The sequence below is a fragment of the Arvicanthis niloticus genome, chromosome 10, assembly GCF_011762505.2.
Source record: "Arvicanthis niloticus isolate mArvNil1 chromosome 10, mArvNil1.pat.X, whole genome shotgun sequence".
NCBI classification, from domain to species: domain Eukaryota; kingdom Metazoa; phylum Chordata; class Mammalia; order Rodentia; family Muridae; genus Arvicanthis; species Arvicanthis niloticus.
In genome coordinates, this window is record NC_047667.1 from 56471680 (window position 1) to 56484549 (window position 12870).

Consider the following 12870-nt stretch of genomic DNA (forward strand, 5'->3'; position numbering starts at 1 on the left):
ATGGATCTGCCTTACTACCATGGCCGCCTGACCGACCAAGAGTCAGCACTGCTCCTCAAGGGAGGGGTGGATGGCAACTTTCTGATAAGAGACAGCAAGTCTGTGCCAGGAGCCCTGTGTCTCTGTGTCTTGTGAGTACCCTCATATTCACGCAGGTGAATCCTGATGGCAGCCATACACTCAGGGAGTTGTATCTCATTCTACTTTGGAATGGTAATGAGCCAGGCACTGCCAGGAGAGGACAGAAGGATGTTCCTACCCAGCTCTTCTGCCTGCCTTCCTCTCTCAGTTGTGCATGCCACATGAGCAGAGTCTGAGACAACAGAAGAGGTACACAATAAGGAAAGAGAGGGTGATGGGGAGAAAGAATGGACAGAACGGCATCTCCACACACCTCTTTATGTGATGTGGAGAAGGCCAGGAGGGCTTTACTATAGCAGGAAAGGTTGGTTGGCTGCATTCACTTGCAGTATTTAAAGGGCTAATATTTCATGTGTTTTCAGGTTGGTAAAAGGCTTTACCAAGCAGTATTTCTTCATTTCTTTTTATCCTTTTTTGTGGTCTCTCAAGGCACGAATGATCTTTTGTCATTTTATAGATGAAGAAATTGAGAAACACTGAATCCTTTATCATGCCTGTTACAGACACTGAGGAAGACTTTATTCAGGGCACTCTTGACAGGTGTAGAGGTTGATGCAATGGTGACTTCAGTGGGGGAAAAGATTGGCTTTAACTCTGAATACAGTATGGACAAGTATGAATTTATGGCAAGGGGAAGGATGGGTGTCTTTGCATGGAAAAGAACTAAGGGGAAACTTTAGAGACAAGGCAAAGTGTAGCTAAAATGGCCCTAGGATTCTAGGTGAGGAAAGGCCGCTGTGATCAGATCTTATCTGGGCGCAGATCTGGGCGCAGATGAAGAAGCTGACAAGATACAAAGCATTGGAGCTTTGAGAAATCTGAATTTTGTAAGGAAATTCAAAGGTGGGCATAGGAAGTTTAGGAGCTTGACTGAAGTCTAGGTGAACAAAGAATCAGTGTTACTGAAGGAAAGAACTCTTGTGCTTCTTAGAGCCTAGAGAAAGGTCAGAAGGCAAAAGTGATTGTCACTACTAGTTGTTACATAGGGAGGGATCTTTGTTTCCTTGCATGATGCCAAAGAAACTCCTTCAAGAAAGACATTATGTGTATCTTAGCTTTCAATCTGAAAGTACTATTCATGTGTTTGTTTGTTTGTTTGTTTGTGGTTTGGGTGTGTATCCATTGGTAGTATGTGCCAAGTCATGATCTCCATGTAGTGACGTCAAGAGGTGGTAGGATCTTTAAGAGATGGAGCCCAAGGGGAGAGCATAGGACATTGGAACTATTACCCTTGGAAGGATCTTAGGGGACACTCACTTAGTTCTAAAAGTGTCATTATCAAATGAATTAGACTGGTCCTACTATCTCTCCATGTGGTCTTTCCCTCTGCATGATGACATCTGCAGCATATGATACAGCCAAGTAGAGCCTCGCTTCACCTGAGGCCATACTAAGCAGATGAGTGACAAGTGTGAGTGACAAGTGCTGGGATTCGGAAGTTAAAGCTGATGAGGAGAAAGTACTGAAGCTGGGAAGTTAGAGTGCTAAACCACTGCAGCTCTGGATGGGGGATGGAGAAGGACTACTTATGGTGGAGTGCAGGGCAATCCAGAAAATGCAAGGGGAATCCCAAAGACAGGACACATCTTGGCCAGCAGCCCAGGTACAAGGTCTACTTTGAGATGCTCTTTAACCTCTTTTTAAATTTATTTTTTATTGGATTTTTTTTTTTACATTTCAGATGCCATCCCCTTTCCCCATTTCCCCTCCCTAGAAAACCCCTATCTCATGCCCCCTTTTCCTTTTTGGTTTTATATAATTTTTTTAAATGTTAACCAAAGGCTTTATAAGTTTGGTAATGCTCAATATCAATCAGAAGTGTAATCTAATACACAACCTAGATATATCAACTATCTTTGACTGGCAGAGACATGTGAACATCTGCCTCCAGTCTGTCCCTCCTCTCTTTCTCCTCCTCCTCTCTTTCTCCTCCTCCTCTCCTTATTCCTCCTGTTCCTCTCCATACTCCTCCCACCTTAGCTCCTCCTGCATATCACCCTTCCTGTTAAAATAAAACTTTTCTCTCAAAATACAGTTAGAGCATAACTATACCAATTTATGTCAGTAAGGTGCAAGATAGACCTAATACCCAGTCCATCATTTTTTTTTTTTTTTTTTTTTTTACTAAGTAGAACCTCTGTCATCACTCCTAAATAAGACTTAGTTCTGAACCTGGCTTTTTTCTTGGCTTTAGAATGAATGTCAGCTGAAAACCATCCTCTCAAATCTTTTCTCTCAAAGTAAATGGCAAGGATTGGCTATGAGACTATAAGTTTTCAACCCCATGAGAAATCCAGAATGACTGAGTTAACTGAAATTATGGGAAGCACAAAGCATAGCTTCTACAACGTAGCCAATTTATAGAGACCACTGAACACCTGGACAGTCCCTATACTACAGAACATTGGAGCATCTGATCTTCAGCCTTCTGGCCCAGGATCATCTGACAGACCTAGTGATGCAGAATTATTAAGGGCTGATTACTCTGTCTTGGCAGATATAATCAGTCGACTATTCTACAAGTGTGTCCTTTTCTGAACAGTAATTTGTCTGTAGATGGAAAGAGGCAATTCTTCCCTAGTGGCTATCTCACCACAATTGGAATAACTCCAAAGATGCTCAATTTCTTCTTAGAATCCAAGACAGGAAGCTGTCAGGAGCAGACAGGTCTCTAATCAAAATGAACATTAATACAGAAATGTTTGTAATGTCAATTCTGTGGATTTCTGATGTTTTGAAAACCAACTATCCATGTAAGGCAATCTGGACTGTTGTCTGTTAACTCCTCTCAGCTATTTCTAAAGAAAATGTAGAAAACATCCTGACAATAAACTGAAAGCCATGATTTTGCTATAGGCTCTTAACTCAGTCTAACCACCTCAAATAAGTTTAAAAAGTTAAAGAAGGACTGGGTTTAAGCCTTGTATTCCTAAACGTGTTATACAGGCATAATGCCTATGATAGTAACAATATTCATCTCACTTTTATATTAATAAGAAGCTCATACCAATAAAAACCTTAAATTTGAAATCAAGGTTAATTTTGTACCATTTAAGAAATTATAACTTCATCTTAATAACAATTATACATATTTCTACCAGTAGGTTATGGCTATGCAGTAAATCCTAGCTAATCCTCCTTGTTCCACCCAAACCACTACTTTTCCCTAGAAAGACAGCCCAATATTAACCACCTCAGTCCCCAAGCCCAGAGAATAGGGGCGCCAACTCTTCATTAACTTCTTCAAGCTGATTATGGGTGTTGAGATATTAGAAGAGGGGTAGGGGGAAGAGTAAATTGATAAGCCTCTGACACTGTGTCTTCACTGCATCCAGCTGGAATTCCAGGACATCAGAGGTTCGAGCAGGTCTGCTCAGCTTGCCTGATGAGTAGATATATCAAGGCTATGTATTCTGCAATATACAATTCTCAAAACAAATTTTAGTATCAAGATAATTGTTTGTTTGAATTCTGGAATCTAGTCTTCTGGCAACCTGCCTCTGTCATGTCTAATCTATATAATTCTGGGAGTTTCTATGAGGGTGTGCTCCCACCATCCTCCCATTTTTGCTTTCCTGCTCTCAAATTTCCCAACATTAGGGAATCCAAACTTTCAGGCACCAAGGCCCTCCACTTCCACTGATGCCTAACCCCTTACCCCATCCCCCCTCCTCCAATTACTATGAGGGTGTGCTCCCAACATCCTCTCATTCCCACCTCCCTGCTCTTGCGATTCCCCAACACTAGGGAATCAAAACTTTCAGGTACCAAGGCTGTCCACTTCCACTGATTCCTGGCAAGGCCACCCTCAACTACCTATACAGGTGGAGCCATGAGTCCCTCCCTTTGTGTTCTCAGGTTGGAGATTTTAGAATGGCTACTCCAACTTGTTTCTTAGGACCATTTGCTTGGAAAAATTGTTTTCCAGCCTTTTACTCTAAGGTAGAGTCTGTCTTTGCACTGAGGTGGGTTTCCTGTATGTAGCAAAATGCTGGGTCCTGTTTATGTATCCAGTCCATTAGCCTATGTCTTTTAATTGGGGGAATTGAGTCCATTGATGTTAAGAGATGTTAAGGAACAGTGATTGTTGCTTCCTGTTATTTTTGTTATTAGAGTTGAAGTTATCTTTGTGTGGCTATCTTCTTTGGATTTGTTGGAAGAGGGTTACTTTCTTGCTCTTTCTAGAGTATAATTTCCCTCCTTGTATTGGAGCTTTCCTGCTATTATCCTTTGTAATGCAGGGTTTGTGGAAAGATATTGTGTAAATTTGGTTTTGTCGTGGAATATCTTGGTTTCTCCATCTATGGTAATTGAGAGTTTTGCTGGGTATACTAGACTGGGTTGGCATTTGTGTCCTCTTAGGGTCTGTATGACATCTGTCCAGCATCTTCTAGCTTTTATAGTATCTGGTGAGTAGTCTGGTGTAATTCTGATAGGTCTGCCTTTATATATTACTTGGCCTTTCTCCCTTACTGCATTTAATATTCTTTCTTTGTTTTGTGCACTTGGTGTTTTGATTATTATGTGACGGGAGGTATTTCTTTTCTGGTCTAGTCTATTTGGCATTTTATAGGCTTCTTGTATGTTTATAGATATCTTGTTCTTTAGCGAAGTTTTCTTCTATAATTTTGTTGAAGATATTTATTGGCCCTTTAAGTTGGGAATCTTCACTCTCATCTATACCTATTATCCTTAGGTTTGGTCTCCTCATTGTGTCCTGGATTTCCTGGATGTTTTGTGTTAAGAACTTTTTGCATTTTGCGTTCTCTTTGAAAGTTCTGTCAATATTTTCTCCATAGATACCATTATCTTCTGCACCTGAGATTCTCTCTTCTATCTCTTGTATTCTGTTGTTGATGCTTGTGTCTATGACTCCTGATTTCTTTCCTAGGTTTTCTATCTCCAGGGTAGTCACCATTTATGATTTCTTTTTTTGTTGTTTGTTTGTTTTTGTTTTTGGAGACAGGGTTTCTCTGTATAGCCCTGGCTGTCCTGGAACTCACTCTGTAGACCAGGCTGGCCTTGAACTCAGAAATCCGCCTGCCTCTGCCTCCCAAGTGCTGGGATTAAAGGTGTGCGCCACCACCGCCCGGCTCCTTTGTGATTTCTTGATTGTTTCTACTTCCATTTTTATGTCCTGGATGGTTTTGTTCAATTCCTTCACCTGTTTGGTTGTGTTCTCTTATAATTCTTTAAGGGATTTTTGTGTTTCCACTTTAAGGGCTTCTACGTGTTTACCTATGTTCTCCTCAAATTCTTTGAGAGTGTTATTTATGTCCTTTGTAAAGTCCTCTATCATCATCATTAGAAGGGATTTTAAATCTGAATCTTGCTTTCCTAGTAAAATGGAGAATTCAGGACTTTGTTGAGTGGGAGAACTAGGTTCTAATGATGCCAAGTACCCCGGGTGGCTGATGCTTATGTTCTTGTGCTTGCCTTTTGCCATCTGTATCTCTTTAGTGCTACCCGCCCTGTCTCTGACTGGAGCCTGTCTTTCCTATTATCATGGTTGTGTCAGAACTGTTTGGAGTGGGTGTAACTACTGGGGTAAGAGCTGGGGCCCAAAATCTGCTCAGTGCTCAGGCTTAGACAGGATATTGCCCAGGTTAGAGCTCTAGGAACCCCGCTTTCTCTGGGTTCTTAGAGATTGGAGGCAGAGCTGCCACCCAAGATCTGCTCAGTGCTCTGGCCCAGACGGGAGGAACCAGTGCTCCAGGCCAGGAGTGACTTCCTGGGTCGTTGTGGGTCCCAGTTACTCCCTGTTTGGGGCGGACATTGCTGTCTGCTTACCTAAGATACTGCCCGAGTTAGAGTTCCTGAAAGGCCTGCTTCCTCTGGGTTCTGTGTGATTGGGGGCAGAGCTGCAGTTCAGGATCTGCTCAGTTCCTGGGCCCCGACCAGAAGGATGAGATGCTCTTTAATCTTGATACTTATTTTTAGCTTCCTTGAGTTGTGTCAGCCCATCACGTATATTCATGTAAAGCAATCATCACTTAGATTGTTTAAAAAAGAAAACAAAAATAAAAGCAAGTCAAATGAGAAAGGTATAAATATTTGTTGAGCACCTTCACAGGACAAAGCTTCACCCTCCTCTCTGCCTGTGTCATGGAAAGGCAGATGAAATGGCATCCATGCTCAGTCATAAGGTGTAGGTCAAATGACCCTAGTGATCCCCTCCCTGATTTGGGTTTCACTTATATTTACCATTAATTATAATCTTTCATAGGCCAAGCACTGTGTTAGATCCTCAGGTGACGGATCTAATGTAGAGAGCAGAAGCTAGAGCACTGTAGGAAAAAGGAAGTCACAGAACCCTGTTTGCAAGCAATTGCTGTGATGATTAGGACATCCTGGGGTATGATGGGAGCTGACAGCAATGAGTGACAGATCCGTTGAGAAACAGAGAGCATCATATCAGTACTGAGACTCCAAGGATGAGTATATCCTTTTATTTCATTCAATAAGCATACACTCAGTTTCTTTAGGTTCCAGGCATGGTCCTAAGCCTTGGATTACAGTGGCAAGTACTGGAAATGTCACTTTGCACAGATCCTTCTAGTAACTAATGTTATGGGTAATTTATGAGGGCAAAAAAAAAAAAAAAACAACTGCTCATTTCTGTTATTGATTGATTGGTTGATTGGTTTTGAGTCAGGATCTCACAAAGTCTAGGTAGGCCTTGAATTCACTATGTAGCTCAGACTGTTCTCAAAATCACAAAAATTCCCATTTCTACCTCCTAAATGTTGTGATTACAAGTGTGTAGCATCCCCAGGCCTGGCAGGCTGATCTAAATGGTGTATACAAGACCAAACTCTTCAAATATTATTATATACTTTAACTTTTAATTATTTCCCCAGGGCTACTGAAATATGTTCTGGGTAGTCACCTCAGGAGTATGTTATACAGTGCTCAAGCAAGAAACCTAAGCTGTGACTTTTCCCTCACACCCAGAATCTTGCCACCCTCCTTGGCAGAGACAAGCTCTTTCTTTGCTGCAGTACTTGGATCTCTGAGCTGTCCCAGAGCCAATGAATAAAGAGTGTGAATTTAGAGATAAATGAGGGAAGCCAGGAGTGGTGGTTGATGTTTGTAAACATCACAGTGTGGACTGCTAACCTAGGATATAGAATAAGGGTCTGTCTCAAAATTCCAAAAGAAGAAGGAAGGGAGGGAGAGAAGAAGGAAGGGAGGGAGGGACAGAAGGACCATTTAGCCAGGCATGATAATATATGCCTATAATTAATTCCAGTCCTTGAAAAAAGTCAAAAAGACCAGGAGTTCAAGGCTAGATTTGGCTACATAGTACGTTTGTATCTAACCTAAGCTATATTATGCTGTGTATAAATGAATGAATGAATGAATAAATAAATAAATAAATAAATAAATAAATAAATGGAGGAATATGAGGACAGGAAAGGGAACTAATGAAAAGGGAGGGAAGCGTCAGAGAACATCTCCCTTGCAGCTTGGTGAGAGAGTTACAGTTCCCAAAACAGGAAAGGGCATCTGATCAGCTCAGATGGAGCTAGAAACCTCAAAATAGGAAGAGTGTGTGTGGTGTGACTTTGTGAACATGAGGAAATTGAAACTGGGTCTGCCTTTGCAACCTGTGGAGTCCAGATAGGATAGATGTTAGCAGGTGAAAAGGATTCATCCCTGGAAAGAGTCCATCAAGGGAAATATAGACTTTCTGTAGCCACAGAGAGGCTGCAGTTGCTGTATGCAATGGGAGGAATTGAGGTAATGCCTTTCTGTCACCCGAGACTCATTTGCAACTCCCAAGTTCTGAGAAAGAGTCACAAAGAGTTCAGAAATAAAAGCAATAACCCAAACAATCTATATTCTTAGGACATATGCAAATTCCTTTTAGAAAAACATAGGGTTGAGAGTAGCTCAGTAGTTAAGAATGTGTCTAGCATGTACAAGGCTCTGATGTCAACCACAGCACCAAGGTTCAACTACTACTGCTAATATAATTCCAAAATAAAATTTAAAGGTGGGCATGATAATTCTTGCCTGTGTTCTCAGTATGTACAAGGCTTGGATAGGAGGATGATTATGAACTTGAGGCCAGTGTGGACTACACAGTGAGTTTCAGATCAGCCTGGAATATGGTGTGAGATCCTGTCATAATGGCAAGAAAAAAAAAGAAAGAGTGATAAGGAGGGTGGGACAGAAGGAGGGGGAAGAAAAAGAAAAAAATGATCAAAGACACATAAAAACAGGAGCAGAACCCATTCCCCTCTATCTTCAGAAATCTTGTATATTTAAGTACACACACTGGCAAGCTTTTTGCCATGCACATTTCTCAGTTGTATATATAACAAATGGCTCTCTGTATATATAGTTTTTAACCTGTTTTTCTATATACATATTGTGTGTGTGTGTGTGTGTGTGTACATGTTAATATGGGGTAGTATACACATGCACATGTAGTATACACATGCACATGAATCTGTGTGCATGGAGGCCAGAAGTTAATGTCAAGCATCTTCCTCAATTGCTCTCCACCTTAGTTTTGGAGACAGGGTACCTCACTGATCCTGGAGCTTACTGATTTGGCCAGACTAGCTTGCCAGCCATCCTCTGGGGTCCTCCCCTTCCCTCTTCCTCAGTGCTAGGAATACAGGCACACAATGCCAGGCTCAGCATTCATACAAGTGCTGGGGATCTGAACTCAGTCCTTCATGCTTGCACAGAAGCCCTTTACTGACTGAGCCATCCATCTCTCCAGCCCAACGAAGCTGCCACTATCATCTGTTCATGACTGAGTGGAGGATTATAATTCTTATAATTTACATATAGTTATTTCCAATTTTATTTTGCATTTTATGTGATGGGTTAAATATAAGTTGGAACAATTAACACTTTTGTACACTTAAATCTTTTACATTTTGCCTCTTTAAAAATCTAGACATTTGAATTTTGTCATGCACATTGACAAATACAACACCAGCTTTCATTGACATACTTTCTAAGCCAGGGCATGAAAAAGACAGATGTCAACAGACTCAAATATTGCAAGTTTTCAGGGGTCCCCTTGTGATTTAATAATAAGGACATGGAGACAACTGTATAGTATAAGGCTGTTGGCCTGTTTACTGGGGCATCTCTCAGCTAGCCCAAAATAACTTACTCTCCTCTACCTCCATGCCATGCCCCCTCTCTGCTTCCAACTAGTTTGGTTTTTGTTGTTGTTGTTTTTCTTTTTGCCTGCCTGGTTGCTCTGTCCCATCTCCAACAACCAGCTGTTACTCATCCAGTCTGAACCAACCAGCAGTAGTAAAACCACTGGCCAATCTGTGTTACCTCTCCTTTCTTCCTTGCTACGTGACCTCACCCAAGGCGGCTTGCCTATTTTTGTGGGCAGATAAAAAAGTGACAAACACTTATATACCCTGTTAGCCTGGCACCACAGGCACAGCAATAACAATTGAGAACACAGGGACAATTTTTTATAGCCAGTTGATATATGTGGGTTATCCCAACATTCAAAACAATATTTCTGCCAGCAGAAACGAATGTAGCAAGATTCATATAATTTCTTCCCCTCTTCCCCATCTCACCTGAAATGTATGATGTTTAAAGGCTGCAATCTCATGTATCTTTGTGAGTTTCCCAGGGCTTCGTGAGGAGAAGGGATAATAAATGTGGTCCTATTATTCCATCTTGGCTGGAAACAGAAGTTGTACTTGATACGCTTTTAGTATTTACCATAAATACCTATATCAAATATTCGGCTGACTTGCTTCTCCAATCCAGCTGAGTGTCAGATTCCAGCTGCTCAGAGATGCCCTCCAAACTACCAGCAGCTCTCAGCTCTATATTCTCTTCCTTTTTTGCTTTTATTTCAAATACACTTTTAACAATCTTTTCCTTCCTTCCTTCATTCTTCCTTCATTTCTTTGATACAATATCTTATTATGTGACTCTAGAGATGACCTGTAACTTCCTAGATAGACTAGGCTGGCCTCAAACTCAAAAGATCCACCTGCCTCTGTCTCCCAAGTTCTGGGATTAAAGGCACACATTACCACACCAGAAACTTCAACATTTATTTCTCCCTCCACTCCTGTCCTAGGGTGTTGGGATAAAACATATCCATTTAAGATCCTTCTGGCAACAAATCTCCATTCTGATGCTATCTAGGAGTCATTTTGTTAACATATAAAAGCTACTCATTACCCCGAGACCCATACATGCATATGCATATATGTATATACACATATACATATTCATTTCCATATATATGTGTATGCTCATTAAAGAATCAAAATATACCCCCTGCCTCCAATTCTCCATTTTCTCTGCTAAATAACATTATTAAGCGTGTTACTAAAATAGTAGTACAAAGTGATGAGCCTGCCGCCTGGTTTATATAAATGCTCAATACATGATGGTTATGTTTTTACTATGATGGTTTAATATCTATCTATCTACCCACCCATCTACCCATCTACCATCTATTCATTTCTCTTTGCCTACCTATATACCTAGTTACATACCTATACTCTGGGTGTGTGCTCACTGCGTCTCAGAATATTGGACAGGTGTGTGTGTGTGTACATGTGAGTATGTACTCATGTGTCTATGGTTCATTCATTTTCTTATTTTTATTTATTTATTTATTTGCTATTTATTCAGAGAGCCTCACACTTTAGCTCAGGTTAACCTCAAACTCACAGTAATCCTCCTCCCTTGGCCTTCCAAGATCCAGGATTATACATGTGTACCATCACACCAGGTTTATGGTGTATTGTTGATAGAATGCAGGGCCTCATGAAAGCACACTACCCACTGAGCTGGAATTCTTCTGTCATTCTTACTAATACTTTCATTCTCTTGCCCTGGCTTTTACCTCTCCATGCATGGGGTTTGTCACCGTATTCATTTTGGTCCTTCCTGTGACCTTATTACTTCCCCCAGTTTGGAGTTTTCACATCTTTATCTGATTTATATGTTTAAAATATTATTCAGGATGCTCTGTGTGGAATAGTCTGAAAGGTCACATATAAACACAGAAAAGCCAGAGGAGACCACTGAAAGGTTCTAAGATATCAGAAGTTAGGAAACGATAATGGAAGTGATGTGATGTGGTTCAATTAACAGATGACATTATGGTACTCAGACAACATCATATACTATTGGACATGGAGATGACTATGGTTCATCACTTTATTATGAGGGAGAAAACTGACATAATACTTGAGGCAAAATCATAGCTATTTTCTGATAGTTTTATCAGATAAAAGCAAACTGTTCTTAACTATGTTAGTGCAAAGAATTAAACGGATACATGTATGCACATATATGTATTTAAGGAAGCATCTTGCTTGGTTATCCATGATTATCTAAAAAAGGAATCTGCAGATATAAAATTGTAACTATATATACAATATTTTTAATAAGAAGCAGTAATTCACCTACATTCCAAGATATATTTGTGTTGGTCAAATACCCAAATACAACGATGATGTGGGACTTAACAGTACACATAGATCATTTCATTCTGAGGTATAGTACAGACAGGCATTTCTTCTAGAGTTATGGTCTTGGAAGATAGAATTGGTGTTTCTTATGGGGCTCAGCCCAACGGAGATGTGTATACAAGCAGCATATACAGAAATCGAGTGTATTTATATAGGATGTTCAATGAAGGATGAATTAAATGAATAGTTTAAGTTCATAGACATCAGAACACAGTAAAGCTTGGAGAAGGTTTGAAAGAAAATGTGAAACACAGAGTACACAACACAGGGATGATGTTGGGGTATCATTACCCCCTTGAACATGAGGTTCAAGATAACTCATAGATATACAAAAGGAGATGTGAAGTAGACAGGTGGATAAACAAACCTGGGATTCAGGGTCAAGTTGGAGCTAGGAATACAACCAAAATATAGTTCAATAAAAATATCATACCAGTAGTCTTCCTCTTCAAACACACTGCAGCTTTCTTTATTTGATGAACCATTTTTCAAAGTCTCTTGGTAAGATTTCTTCATATAGGCTGAGCACATTCGATAGAAGTCAAGAGTTGTATACTGGGTCTGTATTAAGAGTCAGGTGTTGTGCTAGATGTGTGATTCTGGTCTCGAGGAACTTATACTCTTGTGTAAACTACAACTGGATAAGCGGATAATTGAAGTTCAGTATGTAAAGTGCTGGATTTAGATACTGGTAGTAGGTTACATTTTTCCAGAAGTCTGACTCCTTTGCTCTATCTCAGTACCTAGAATTGTCAACTCATCTACTTTGTATCGCCAGCTGTTTGTGCTGAGTCCTGGGAGACAAAGATGGCAATGTAGACCAGTTATTTTGGCATGTTGATTGTTACCATACTGTGACTTCATTACTGTCTTATTAATCATCATGTTGTGATAGTTGGTTTTAATTGTCAGTATGACACAACCTAGAATCACTTTCTAAGAGTCTTAAGAATTATCTAGATTAGGTTGATTTGGGGGCAGTTATCTTGATTATGTTCATTGGAGTGGGAAGGCTCACCCACTGTGGGTGGCCCTAGAGTCTTGAACTATGTAAGAGTGAAGAAAGTAAACTAAGTACTAGCATGCATGCATAATCTCTCTTTGCTCCTTGACTATGGATGTAGTACCGTCTCATGCTCCTGTCGTTGTGACTTCCCTACAATGATGGACTATAAACTGGAACCATGAGCTACATATAATAAACCCTTTCTCCCTCAGTTGTTTTTGTGATGGTACT

General features: G+C 40.4%; 2 protein-coding genes across 2 annotated transcripts in view; one reads left to right on the top strand and one right to left on the bottom strand.

Moving 5' to 3' along the window:
• The window catches only part of LOC117716605 (SH2 domain-containing protein 1B2-like), a 23329-nt gene continuing 10459 nt past the window's right edge, over window positions 1-12870 (top strand). Inside the window, exon 1 of the mRNA XM_034513685.2 lies at window positions 1-131. Coding sequence (XP_034369576.1) covers window positions 1-131 — 131 coding nt within the window. The remainder of the gene's footprint in view (window positions 132-12870) is intronic.
• LOC117716606 (serine/threonine-protein kinase Kist-like) overlaps window positions 11518-12870 on the bottom strand; it is a 17655-nt gene continuing 16302 nt past the window's right edge. Inside the window, exon 2 of the mRNA XM_076941567.1 lies at window positions 11518-12427. Within this exon, the coding sequence (XP_076797682.1) occupies window positions 12333-12427 (95 nt within the window). The 3' untranslated portion in view covers window positions 11518-12332. The remainder of the gene's footprint in view (window positions 12428-12870) is intronic.